Raw genomic sequence first — 14,115 nt, 5'->3', positions numbered from 1 at the left:
CCCTTCCAGCTCATGGGGCCCTGAGCCAGCTTGGGGCTGATTCCCTGGGAGAATATTAGGGCTCCCTCCCGCTAAGGATGGCCTTCCTTGGCTAGAGAGGTGTGATGGGTGTGTGCAGGAGGATTGATGAGCTGCCTTTGCTATGTCAGTGTGTCTCTCGGATCACACTTAGTCACTCTAGGTGGAAACCTTTGTCCACCCCGTGTATCTGTTGGAATGTGCCAGCCTCCTTGGAAAATCAGGCATATCCTGTCAATTGGCCATAAAAATTGAGCACAGGCTACTTTTAGGGTAGGGGATATATAATTAGACTCATCATGCAGACAAAAAATTACTAAGACCTCTTTGGACTTGGAAGTGTGTGGCTTTACATCCTTTGGGATCAAGTGGATTTAAATTAGTATGCTCAGATTGCTGCCCCTCTTCTGCCCACTGAGGCAGCCTTGGCCTGGGCTTCTGGCAGCCTCCCCTGCAGGGGCTGCAGTGAGGGCAGGTATGAGGGTTAAATGTCATGGCCTCCAGCGTGTCTGTTCTCTTCCATTGAAATAATACACAACCAGACACCAGGTCAGGGCCAAGCATGGGGTGTTTGATGGTGAGCAAGAGTCACTTCCTGTTGACAAGAAGTCTCTAGCCTATTGCTTTAGTAGTAAGTCCTGGGATGGAGTGGCTTTTAGGGAGAGGATAGACTGAGCTGGCTTAGAGAGTGGTGGGAGTTAGCTGGACAGGACGCCTGGGGGGAGAGCGGATGGTGGCATTCCGGGAGGAGGGCACACTGTGAGCAGACACCAGGAGGGAGAGAGTGGCATGAGAGCCCGGAGAGCAGTGCACTGATGTGACTGCAAGTAGAGCCTGTGGCTGGAGCTCAGCATCAGCAATGGGTGGCAGTAGTGGGGAGTGAGGCTACAGAGGTGCAGGAGGCTCTGGACTGGCCAGGGCCCAGGGGTTTCTCAGAGATGGTAGGGAGTGGGGCTGGGCTAGGGGCAGGGAGCTAGGACAGAAGCCCATGGAGGAAAGGTGGGGATTAGCCTTTGCTTGGAGCATGGGTGGCCAAACCTGAGCTGAGTCAGAGTAGGGTTCTCATCTCAGCAGGGGCTTCCATTGCAGCTGGGACCTCTTGAGGAATGCCCCTTCCTGGGGTCAGCTTTGATCAGGGAGGGTAGACCAAGGGAGGATATGGCTCCTCTGGAAAGGCCCAGCTCAGGCCGCCCTTCCCCTTCAGCAATGTGGGAGGTGGGCCCCTCTGGCGAAGCCCTTCGGTCACCTCTGTTATATCCCCGAAGGTCTGATTCAAACTCCTGCTTGGATGGGATTAAGGGTTTTTTTTTTTTTTTTTTTTTTTTGTAGAGACAGAGTCTCACTGTACCGCCCTCGGGTAGAGTGCTGTGGCGTCACACGGCTCACAGCAACATCTAACTCTTGGGCTTACGCGATTCTCTTGCCTCAGCCTTCCGAGCAGCTGGGACTACAGGCGCCCGCCACAACGCCCGGCTATTTTTTTTTTTTTTGTTGTTGTTGTTGCAGTTTGGCCGGGGCTGGGTTTGAACCCGCCACCCTCGGCATATGGGGCTGGCGCCCTACTCACTGAGCCACAGGCGCCGCCCGGGATTAAGGGTTTTAAGAAGTGAGAGTTTGCTTCTCTCATGGGTTCTGAGAAGCTTATGGAAGTATCATGGGGACTTCCAGGCAGAGGTGAAAGGTCGTGTGGTAGTCCCCACCTGTGTGGGCAGCCTGGCATTCTCACCTTCAAGTACCATGTATTCCTTCTCTGCGAGCCTTAGGTGTTCAGCTAGGTAGGTGCCTCAGTCACTATGGGAATGCCTCTCAGCCTTGTCCGAGGCATCTCACATGCCTGGGCAGGTGTCCAAGAAAACTTCTGACCCTGCCCAGCACACCTCTGCCCTCTGCATACATAAATGCCGTGGGCCTGCTCCTTCCTGTTGCCTGGGGCACCAAAGGTGTCCTCACAGACTGTGCTGGCTCTGGCACTATTTGCTTCTCAGGTGGGGCCTCAGTGGGTGTTGTTGGGCTTAGCAGCTCTCTGGCCACAGTGTGGGAAAGAGTCAATGTGTGGAGCTGTGAGTGCATCTTAGGGCCAATCCCCAGAGTCCCCTGCCAGTCTGGGGGTTAATGTTAATGTTAATCTCTCTCTCTCTCTGGACAGAGATGGCCTTGATACTTGCGTTGTGACTCAATGGCCTGTTCTCTGGAACTATAGTCAGTCCATAAAGGTGCATCCATGTCTGCTGTGAGTCAGCCCATGGTTGTGCCTCCTGGATGAGACAGGCCTAACCCCAGGTGCTGGCTGCTTTATATCACCCTCACAGCCTCTCCTTTGGGGAGGAGAGCTTGCTTTCTAAAATCCAGAATGGGCTGGATGGGTGGCTCCATTATTTCTGAAGAGGCTATCATGTCTCGGGGGCAGGCCTGGGCTGTGCTTTGAGGGCAGAAGCTGTGGTGTGGCCATCGGTCTAGGTGGGTAGTATCTTTGAAAGCAACTGCAGTGTTGCAGCAGGTGACAGGACACGACACCATGAGGCCCAATTAGTAGGACTCTGCAACATTAGACACTGTTTCTACTCAGACCTGCAAGAGAAAGGCCGAGTCTATTTGCAGCTTGGTAGCAGTAGGCATAATCTACTTTGGTTTAAGTGTCTCATCAAGGATAACAAGTAGTTTTCATCTTTTGTGCCAACCCGTACCGAGGGGCTACCTGAGCTACTCCTGATGCTTAGTGAAAAGAGTGCAGTAATCAGTTATTGATGTCTGCCATGAGTACAGAAATGGTCAGCACTGGCTTGGTCCTGGCCAGCCCTGTTTGGAAACTCTACCAGTTTGTTTAGACCTGGATCTTAGGTGAAAGCAGGGAATGGACACAAATCCTCTGGTGAGTTGAAAACACTGACCTCCCCGGATAGCCTCTTTTACGTTTTCCTAAAATAATCACTTTTGAGGTTCTGAAGTTTGGATTGGGTACTTCCTGGATTGTCCAGCTTTCTTCCTTCATCTTGTGACTCATGGGGGTAAAGGCAGGCTGAACCCTCTTTAGGGTGTCATTGGTAAGCCCAGAGGAAACAACCAGAATGTTCTGAGTCACGCTGAGATAGTTGCACCAAGCTTTGTCCAGCTGAGCTAAGCCAGGCTGACCTTCTCTTGTGAGCTCAGCCTTGCCCCTGAGGTGTCTGAACTTTCACGCTGTACTTCAGTGATGTTTTCATTTTTAGTGCTTTGAATGGTTTCATTTCCAAGATGTCCAGTGGTCTGCCTTTCTGGCAGGAATGGCGAGATTAATGGCAGGAAGAACCCTAATGAGGGAGTCATGTAGCCAATATCACCGACTGGTATGATGATGCCCATAGAGGTCCAATATATCAAATGTCTACCTGGCATGACTTGGAGGTGCCCAGCCAGCTGTGGACAGCATACTCTGCCCTGATGTCAGCCACCTCCTCACCCGGGCCCCAGCAGAATGCCCAGTCAGCCACAGCAATAACCTAGAATACACTCTGGCGGCTGGCAGTGCCCTGGTTTGTGAGGCTGCCACTGTCTCTCTCCCTGGGGACCTCCTGTGGGCCCCTCGGGCTCATGGAAGTGGAGTCCCGATGACTACTGTGGCTTTAGGGCATTTCTCAGCTTGACTTTGACTTCATTTCTCTAGGGCTGGTGGCTGTCCTGTGAGTGAGGCCCAGTAAAAAAGAAAGAGTAGGGATGAAGGGTGGGTAAATGGGTAGGGGCCAGGTAATATTAGCAGGGCCCTCATTTTAAGATTAATGACCAATATCTTGCAATAGAAGAAAATCGTACTGAAAAATGTATCCTAGCTTCTGAGTATGGAGGATGAATTGAACTAGAGCAAGAGAACAGGGCAAGGCTGGTTAGGAGGTTGCTGTGAACCCATGCGTGAGCGCATGCAGGCTTGGACTTGGGTGGGGATGGTGACGTAGGAGTGTCCTATGGATTTAAGACCTACTGGGAGGGTGGAACTGATGGGACTGGCTGGTGTTGCAGAAGGGGAAAGAAGGATGGTGCCCAGTTTTCCAGCATGAATAGCTAGGTGTGGGACATACCATTTCTTGACATTTGGAAACTATGGAGACTACCAGGCTTGGGTTGGGGCTTGGTTTGAGTTACCAAGGGGAGATATCAAATAGGCATTATATGTACAATTCTGGAGCTTTGGGCTGGTGATATTAAACTTGGGAGTCGGTATATGGAAGGTAATTAAATGCACAGAAATGAATCGGATCACTGCTGGAGAGAGTGTGTAGTGAGAGGACGAGAGGGCCCAGGACCAGGCCTGAAGAAATTCCATGACTGAGAGGTCTGGGAGTGAGGATGAGATGACTGAGGTTAGAAAGGAGAGGCCAGAAACACTAGGGGACAGTTTGGTGTCACAGGACTGAGCAGTAGAGGACACGAGAAATTCCACGAGCTATTCTGCAGTCCTGCTGGGCTCCTTCCTGGGCTCCTTCCCTCTGCAAGGAAACTGCCTTTCCATGGGCCATGGGGAGAAGGCCAAGCTCCCGGTGCATTTCTGCTCTTTGGGACTTGCTCTACTCTATGGTCTTTGGCCTTGGGCCCCACAGCCTGAGTCCAAGTGTAGGTTTAGGGTCTGTAGAGCTGCTGCTTCTTGGTGTTTAGATACCCTGAGGTCTGGGTAACTAGCCAAGGACATGTTGTGTTGGGGTTGACCTTGGGTACCTGTCCTCCTCCCTCCCCCCACTTGGAGGTTTGCTCTGGGAACGCTCTGGGGGTCTGAGCAGTCAACGGGGAGTGTGGGATTTTGTGGCACATTTGGTGGGCCCTCGGGGTTATCATTTAAACCATTAGAACCACATACCTGTTTGTTCATTTATTCATCCATTGGTTCAACAAAGACTTTGAACCAGGCTCTGGGGTAAGTGGCAGACACTTTAGATGCATCAAGCACTGTCCCTCTCCCTGGGAGGCTCCCAGTCTCCTGAAGTGTGGACAGAAAAATATTAGAGTGGAGAAGGAGGACGTATTCAGCAATGGATGTCTGCACTGGGTTTCCAGGTCGGCAAGGGAAGAAGTAATTAGTTGTGCTTGGGGGATCAGCACTGGCATCCAGATGGAGGAAGCTGTGGGAATTTCCGGTGGATGGGCTTGGTGGGGAGGAAGGAAGGCAGTCCAGGCTGAGATGTGTGGGTGAAGTGACATGGTGGGGAAGAGCCGGGCCCATTGAGCACCAGTGAGTGGCTGGTGGTGGCTGGAGCACGGAGGGGGGCAATGGCAAAATGAGGGGTAAGGCTTGAAGTAAGCTTTGAAACCCTGGCAAAGGCCCTGGGGCTTTATCTTGAGGCTGATGGGGGCCATTGCTGGTTTGTTAACAAGGGAGTAGCCTGATCCAATTTATATTTTGAAGAGATGTTTGGGTTCTGTGAGGAGGTGGGTTGGGCAGCAAGGCTGAAGGGAGGGACACCAGTTCCAAAGTCCAGCAGAGAATGGGGAGAGATCCTGGCACTGGCGGGGCTGCTGCCTGGCCCCTGGGAAACTGAGGCTCTGTGCTCTGCAGTGAGGACCAGATGTTCTAACTCTTGTTACCAGGGGAGGTGGCCCAGCTCACGGGCTGGTGGGCATTGTGTTCCAGGTGGACACACACATCCATGCGGCGGCCTGCATGAACCAGAAGCATTTGCTGCGCTTCATCAAGCATACCTACCAGACAGAGCCTGACAGGATCGTGGCTGAGAAGCGGGGCCAGAAGATCACCCTGCGGCAGGTGTTTGACAACCTGCACATGGACCCCTATGACCTCACTGTGGACTCGCTGGACGTCCATGCGGTGAGTGAGCGTCTGCCTCAGAGCGGCCATCAGAAAGCAGCCCTCACTGTAGACTCGGCGCCTGTGCTGTGCCTGGAGGGGGGCTGGCTATGGAGGCAGCTTCCTCCTCCAGCATGCAGACTGTGAGAGGTCATATGGCCTCAGAGCAGAAAAGGTCTGGGGTAGCTGTGGGACAAGGGAAAAGCAGGTGTGACTCGGGGGTCAGACAGGCCTCTCCGTATCACCTAGGAGTGGTGTGCCCTTAGGAAACTCACTTGAGCTTTTATTTCCTTGCCTTATTAATTTCACAAAGTTATTAAAACTCTAAATGTTGGTGTACCTGCTGTGGAAATCAGTATGGTGGCTCCTACAAAGTAGTATTAGCATATGCTCCAGCAATTCACTCTTAGGGGTGTACTCACAAGGATCAGAAGCAGGGACTTGAACCCACACCACTGTTCACAGCAGTGTCAGTCACAACAGGCCGAAGGGGAAGCAACCTGTGCTCATCATGAGATGAGTAGGCACACGCAACGTGCTATAGCCTCGCCCTGGAATAGTATTCAGCCATAAAAAGGAATGGAGTACTGACGCCTGCCACAAGATGGGTGAACCTTGGAAATTATACTAAATTGAAGAAGCCAGACACAAAAGGACAAGTATCCCACTTACATGAGGCACCTAGAGGAGGCAAAGTCATGAAAACAGAAGGAGAATAGAGGTTATCAGAAACTGGGAGAGGAAGGAATGGGGGATTAGTGTTATTGGGTACAAAGTTTGTTTGGGACAATGAAAAAGTTCTGGAGGCGGGTAGTGGTGATGGTTACATAACAATGTGAATGGACTTAATGCCATTAGACTGCACAATTAAAAACGGTGAAAATGGTAAATTTTGTTATGTATGTTTTGCCACATACCAAACACCAGATGATGTAATGTGGAGAGAGGGCTTTACAAAAGTCTAAGTGACAGGGAATGCTTTATTATCGCTTGGCCAATAGTCTGGTGTCCTCTGCTCACCAAGCCAGACCTGTCTCTGGCTGTGGCACCTGGTGGACAAGGCCCTTGCTGCTCCTTCACAGAGGCCCTCATAGAAGGACTCTGCTGATCGAGTGAGGATCCCTGGTCCCGGCCCTCGGATGTTGCCAAGAATTCATGTAAGAAGTGAGTGACATGGAAGACAGGTGGCACTGTGGCCACCCTGAAGGCCGCCTTGTGAAGGCTTGGAGAGGGGAATGAGTGTGGTAGCTGCAGAGTGATGTGGTGACCTGCAGGTGTCCTCCCTCAGGGTCGGCAGACATTCCACCGCTTTGACAAGTTCAACTCCAAATATAACCCTGTGGGGGCCAGTGAACTGCGTGATCTGTACCTGAAAACTGAAAACTACCTGGGAGGAGAATACTTTGCTCGCATGGTCAAGGTGAATGAACCCTCAGCCCCTCGGAGGCCTCTCAAATACCCGACAGCATTTGCCTACAGAGGTTGGGGACCCTGTGTGGCCTCCTATCCCCTTCCCCTCCCCTGTCCACCATCAGCTCAGGCAGTGCTGGAGTGCAGGCAGGCAGTGCTGTGTGTACCAGGGAGGGCATCCACCCCGGCTGAGCTCACGGCATCCAGGCTGGTGGCCCTGTCTCTGCAACTTGGCTGGGTGCAGGTCAGCTCCTGGTCGAGGTACTTTTGCTGTTAGGTAGGTTCTGCAGCCTGACAGTTGGACCTGAGCACTCTGTGCCTGGGGGGATGGGGTGGGGACTCTGCCAAAGCAGGGCAGGTGCTTACAGGCAGCCATCAGCACTGCGGGTCTAGATCAGCCCTTCCAACCTGGAAGCAGGTGGCTGAGGGAGCCACAGGTCCCAGATAGTGACAGAGGGCTGGAGGTAGCTAGGATGCTCTTGGGCTGACCCAAACTCTTTTTGCTGCCAGGAGGTGGCCTGGGAGCTGGAGGAGAGCAAGTACCAGTACTCCGAGCCGCGGCTATCCATCTACGGCCGCAGTCCTGGGGAGTGGACCAGCCTGGCCCGCTGGTTCATCCAGCACAAGGTCTACTCCCCCAACATGCGCTGGATCATTCAGGTGCCTCGGATCTAGTAAGTGAGGTGGCCCCGCTGTCTGCACTGTGCCTTCAGGAGATGACACTCGTCTCACATGGGCAGCTGAGTCTGCATTATGGAGGGGTCAAGTCTATTTTAGTGTCAGCTTAAGCTTGTCCTCTCCAGGTGTTTTTTCATAGGAAAGAGTGACTGGCGAAGCTGTACTTGTGGCACTTAAACTGTTGGTCTTTGAAAAATATACGTGTGCAGTGAGTGGCCTTGGGGAACGACACTCCAAACTTCTTCTCATGTAGGGTTGAGGGTGGTTTGTCCTTTTGGTAAGGCCAGGGTATGGGGTGACTGGCAGTGGCCTGCATTACTGGCCATCTCCCTGGGTATCACTTGAACCCCCACTGTCGTCTCCAGGTGGCCCCAGGATGAGCTGGGGTGTGTGCTTTAGGGAAATTGAACTGAGTGGCAGAGAGTTTGGATCACTGGGAATTTGAGGACTCATTTCTCAACCCCTTGCTCAGCCCAAATCCCACCATCTCATTTTTTGCTTGAGAAAGTGCCCTGATAGGTGTGTAGGTGTCAAGTTTGCAAACCAAAACCTGGATTGCAGACATTGCTGGGAGTAGAGCAGAAAGGAGGGATGGGTGTTGAGGCCAGATCTGACCTTCCTCCAGGCGGTTAAAGGGGACGTGGGCTGCCTGAGGCAGAGACTGGGACTGATCTCCCAGGGCACAGGGGCTGGTAGGCCCACCTAATAAGTGAGTGTTTGTTACCTGCCAGTGACATATTTAGGTCCAAGAAGCTGCTGTCTAACTTTGGGAAGATGCTGGAGAACGTCTTCCTGCCCCTTTTCCAGGCCACAATCAACCCCCAAGATCACCGGGAGCTTCACCTCTTCCTTAAATATGTAAGTGTGGGGGGCATCCTGGGCAAGGCTCCTGGTGGCAGGGGAAGGAGTGGATTCCATGAAGGGTGGGTCATGTTTTCTCCTTGCCCTTCACCATGGAATCTCAGACTGTGTGGCCCAGGCATGGGGTTGCCAGCCCCAAGAAGCTGAATTTCTAAAATAAGGGAACCCCCCCAGGGAGGGGAAGTCTCCTTCTCTTCAGGGGCAACCCTGAGGGTTGGGTCAGTGGTGGTCTTGGGGCAGGCTGTGCCCCTAGCTGGGAAAGGCCGCAGTGTACCAAGACTGGGGACTTGGTTTATAGCCAGTGGATCCAGCCCCCATGGGCACCAAGCAGCCTTGGGGCTTCTTGAGAAATGCAGACATTTTAATTCTTCTGCTTTTACCTAGAAACAAAGCTCCTCACACTATGCTTGCTTTGGTTAGTTGTAGAGGAGAGAGAGAAGCAAGGGGGGAGAGACTTAACCAGGAGAAGGTGGGAATTGGCCCTGCTCTCAGGATGCCTAGGTGAAGAGGGTGTCAGGGGGTAAGAAGGAAGTTCAGTCCCCCTGGAGGTGATGGGGTGATTCCTGACAGGGAGAGGGCAGGGAGGAGCCCAAGGGCTTGAGCACAGGGGAGGGGGGAACGGAGCGTGTATGTGTGTGGGTAGGGGCTGCCCACAAAGTTTGGATAAACCGAGGGACGTCATCAAATTTATGTTGTAGACACACATCATTATGTTGTGGGTTAAATGTCCTGGAACAGAAGGGTAGGGTGCAAGATGGAAGCCAGGGGCTCAGGCCAGCCATGGGCACCAGAGGGGGCTTCAACAGTGGAGACAGTTCAGGGGTACCAAATGTGTGTTCCTTGGCCTAGCCACACACCACAGTGTGATCTCACGTATGCCTCATGTGACTATTATTATTACCATTTTGTTGTTAATAATAAGCAGAATTATTATGTGCCCCTGTGTGGTACACACTGTGATACATATTTTCCATGGCTTATCTTATTTAATCTTCACAGCAGCCCTATGATGCTGGAAATTAAAACAGATCACAAAGTAGAAAAGTACAGGAATTAACGTCCAGACACCTGACTTGGGAGAGTGTGCCCTGAACCCCTACTCTGCATTGCCTCCCAGTGGGAAAAGTGGGGTGTGCGGCACACAGCAGCCCATGGCTGTGGGACTGGCAGGAGGGACTGTGGGCAGAGTGTGGGGCTTGGCGAGAACTGTGCGTGTAGCCCTGACAGGACCTGGGCAGAGGCTGGAGGAGGACATGGGGAGGTGCCTGGTGACCTGTAGAAAGGTAGATGGTCTGGGGCCACTGCCAGCAGTGGGGAAGAGCAGGCTTGGGGGTGGTGGTAGAAGAAACTGGGGTTTGCACATATTTTGTGCCTGAGGCCCAAGTGTGAGGTTCCGCATCTGTCAGATAGAGCCCCCAGGAGAGGCGCTGTCAGTGCCCGTCTAAGTCCCCAGAAAGTTCAGATGAAGCACAGAGCATGGCCCAGGGTCCTCCCTGGCCCTCCAGGCCCATCCAGGCCTAGATGCTTAGAGATGTTTTGGGGACCCTTTCCTTTCCTTAGACACACTTGGCTCTGTGACAGGAGAGTCTGGCCAAGACTCTTATGGTGCCTGGCTCTCTGGGCCCTTCCTGCTCATGTACGAATGGGAAAGGCTGGCAGACCTGGCTGGAGCCTGGGGCCTGCGCTGGGAGCCCCCCCAGATTATGCCATGTGTGAAGTGAGGTGGACAGCCTCTTCCTCCCATCTGGTATTCAGAAGCTCCTCCCCAAAGCCCTGCTGTGGCCGAGTGAAAGGCCACCTGTTAGCAAACCTCCCTGTGCACTGGCTGAGAGCCTGGGTCCTTCATAGGTACATTCTTAATTGGGGCTCTGGGATTAGCCAGAAGGCTCTGGTGACTCAGGTGGGGCCCCCGGGGCCACAGAGGGGTCCTAGATGAGGCGTAATTGCAGTGGAAGGCGGGGAGTTCCCCGAGGCTCCTCTGGCCCAGCTCAGAGGACAGTTCCCAGTGGGGACTGAAGAGCATAGCTGCCTCCCAGGAGCCGAGGGTAAGCCTGGCAAGGACCCTCTTGGTCTATTTGTGAGGTACCTGGTTGTTTTTTCCTGGCCACACCTGCCCTAGGGTATTCTCCACCTTTGATCTAAGCTTCAGAGTCCAGACCAGAGCCTATGTGGGCTCAGAGCCTGGTCGTCTCTCTTGGGCAACTTCCTTAATTGCTTTGGCCCTGGTTTGGTCAACTATAAAATGGGGCTCACTACCACCCTGGCGCTCAGGGTTGCTCTGTGTCCTGAATTAACTGATGTGTGTGCAGTGTTTCAAGCAGGGCTTGGCAGTGGCTGCTGCACCCTGCAGTGCTGGGGCCTTGTCATGGCAGCAGAACAAGCCGTGGACTTGGCTGCTCCACTCCTCCCCTGGCCTGGCCAAGTGTCCCCACTCTCACCACAAACGAACATACACAGGCTTGGCATTCTCTAGCCTGTCCTCTTGGCCACCTTTGGAAGCCCCAGAAGGGCAGACCTCAGTATTGTGCCCACTTCCATCTCCATCCATAGGAGGAATGTGGCCTCAGCCAGGACACGGGGTCCCCTGATGAGGGGTGAACCTAAGAGGCCTAGGCTTCCCTTTGGCAGCTCAGCTCTGAGCCGGGAAGCTGAGCTATGCCCGAGTCCTGGCCCGGTCTGCCTTGACTTGAAGCTCAGGAACCCTCCTTCTGCCCAGGTGACAGGGTTCGACAGTGTGGATGATGAGTCCAAGCACAGTGACCACATGTTCTCGGAAAAGAGCCCCAACCCAGACATCTGGACCAGTGAGCAGAACCCGCCCTACAGCTACTACCTGTACTACATGTATGCCAACATCATGGTGCTGAACAACCTCCGCAGGTGCGTGGTCAGCCCCGCATGCATCTGTGTTCACATGTTAGTGCTCACACCGTGAGCCAACATCATGATGCTGAACAACCTCCGCAGGTGCGTGGTCAGCCCCGCATGAGTCTGTGTTCACATGTTAGTGCTCACACTGTGAGCCAACATCATGGTGCTGAACAACCTCTGCAGGTGCGTGGTCAGCCCCGCATGTGTCTGTGTTCACATGTTAGTGCTCACACCGTGAGCCAACATCATGGTGCTGAACAGCCTCCGCAGGTGCGTGGTCAGCCCCGCATGTGTCTGTGTTCACATGTTAGTGCTCACACCGTGAGCCAACATCATGGTGCTGAACAACCTCCGCAGGTGCGTGGTCAGCCCCGCATGCGTCTGTGTTCACATGTTAGTGCTCACACCATGAGCCAGGTGTCCCTGTATGAACCAACATGCATGTCCCCATGGCTACATATCTCAAAAAATATGTGCTGCTCCCCAGCATACCATGCAAGGCATGCCTCCACATGACTGCACACACGTGTAGACGTACCCGCCACAACATCCATGCTGGTGCGGATCTGCGTCATACACAGTACAGTGCAGCCAGACCACAGGTGTGCACATGTATGTTCACATCTACACACACCAACACACCTGTGGGTGCCTGGATGTCCCCGAGATTATAGGAACATGCTCACACACACGCACACTCACCATCACACAGGCATGGATCCTTTCAGCAAATGACTGTGTCTGTAGCCTGATAGGCACTCTCCTAGGTACTGACAAGTAACAGGGAACCAAACAGACTAAATCCATGCACAATCATAGAGATGGTTGCACGCGCACAGTCTCCCACCAGTACACACACAGGGCATATGTGGGCAGGAGCTAGCTGCCCAGCGCCACCCCCTCCCTACAAGCCTTGCAATCTTGTCTGTCGCCCTTGCTGGGTCTTAGGGCTAATCACTTAGGTCAAGCTAATGTTATTCTTTAGGGGAGTGGGAAATAAAGACTTTATTATTATTATTATTATTATTTGTAATTTCAGATTAATGTGGTGGTACAAACAACTTGGTTGCAATGTTTGCATTTGAAAGGTAGAGTCCCTCTTGTAGTTGTGTCCTGCACCCAAGAGGTGTGCCATTAAGTGGAAGCACGCCAATCCCCCCCCCTTCCCTCTCAACTTGAATTGAGTTTTTCTCTTAGTGGGCATGTTTTAGATCATCTACTTAAGCCAATGCTGTTAATAGTTTGTGGGTATGGAGGTTTCAAATGGGGCCCTGACCAAAAGAAATGGCCTAGTTGGGTGGAGGCAGTCCTGGGCTGAGCTTTTGGAGGTGGGGGCTCTAGTTCAAGCTTGGCCATTTATCTGCTTAGTGGCATGGACCATCGACTCCACTGTCTGGGCCTTGGTTTGACCGTTTTTATAACACAGAGGCTGGACTCAATGGCTTTTCCTGGCCTTCCCTGCTACGGAGTCTATGAAGGACACACGCCTGGTGAGAAGGGGTAGAGGAGAACAGCTAGGAGACAGGGCAGGGTCTCATTTTTCGGTGGGGTGGATGGGGCAGGTGCTACTCAAGCCTGGTCGGCGCCTCCCATCCCTTCAGAGCTCATGTCTGAGGAACTGCGTGGTACCACTAACATTGTTTGTTAGTGTGATGGTGAGTGTGTGTGTGTGTGTGTGTGTGTGTGTGCATGTTCCTATTGTCTCTCTCCTCTTGCCCCTGAGGTGATGCCTCTTGGTTCTGAGGGGTCCTGCGTCCTGGGCCTCTGCATTTTAGAAGGGGTAGTCTCCAGGGTGCACTGAATCAGCTTTGCTAACCCAGCCCTGGGTGACTGGCCCCCTGGAGTTGGTCCCAATTAGGGGATGGGCCCCAGGCAGAGCAAACCAGGAGTCCTTCCTGATCCGGGGCCTCCCTTCTCCTACAGGGAGCGTGGCCTGAGCACGTTCCTGTTCCGGCCACACTGTGGGGAGGCTGGCTCCATCACCCACCTGGTGTCTGCCTTCCTGACTGCTGACAACATCTCTCATGGGCTACTCCTCAAGAAGGTAACCAGCCTACCCACAGGAGCCTGCCCTGCAGTGACCATCCTGGGAAGGACCCAGAAGGCTGGGTCCTTTTCCTGGGATGGGATGTCTATAGTCACCTTGGTTTCATGTGTAATTATGAAAGTAGTATCATCAAACTCATCACAATTTATATTTTCCAAAAAATGGAGAAATGAAAAAAACCTTATGGCTATTACTTTAATACAAGTACCCATTATTAGCTTTCTAATATTTCCATCTTTTTCCCAGAGCATATTTTTGATGTGCTTATTATCAAAATGAATACAGAATTTGGATTCTCGCTGTGTCCCCATGTATAACGTCACATAGCATTGTTCAGTGCTTCCCGTCATCTCTGGACTCCTCATTCTTAAGGCTGTTATTGGATAAAGGGTCCGCCATCTGGTCTTAATTGACTCAACCTCAACTAGCCCCCACTTATTGGACACAGGGCCCGTCCACCTTT

General features: G+C 52.8%; 1 protein-coding gene across 6 annotated transcripts in view; it reads left to right on the top strand.

Moving 5' to 3' along the window:
• Positions 1–14,115, top strand: part of AMPD3 (adenosine monophosphate deaminase 3) — a 94,525-nt gene that overhangs the window by 76,008 nt on the left and 4,402 nt on the right. For all 6 annotated transcript variants that reach the window (XM_053560486.1, XM_053560485.1, XM_053560482.1 and 3 more), the window contains exons 7-12: positions 5,612–5,806; positions 7,074–7,205; positions 7,706–7,869; positions 8,605–8,731; positions 11,451–11,614; positions 13,529–13,649. In XM_053560486.1, the coding sequence (XP_053416461.1) occupies positions 5,612–5,806; positions 7,074–7,205; positions 7,706–7,869; positions 8,605–8,731; positions 11,451–11,614; positions 13,529–13,649 (903 nt within the window). The remainder of the gene's footprint in view (positions 1–5,611; positions 5,807–7,073; positions 7,206–7,705; positions 7,870–8,604; positions 8,732–11,450; positions 11,615–13,528; positions 13,650–14,115) is intronic.

Source organism: Nycticebus coucang, chromosome 14 (assembly GCF_027406575.1).
Source record: "Nycticebus coucang isolate mNycCou1 chromosome 14, mNycCou1.pri, whole genome shotgun sequence".
Taxonomy (NCBI): domain Eukaryota; kingdom Metazoa; phylum Chordata; class Mammalia; order Primates; family Lorisidae; genus Nycticebus; species Nycticebus coucang.
Note: the sequence above shows the minus strand (reverse complement) of the source record. Positions and strands in the feature narration are given on the sequence as shown.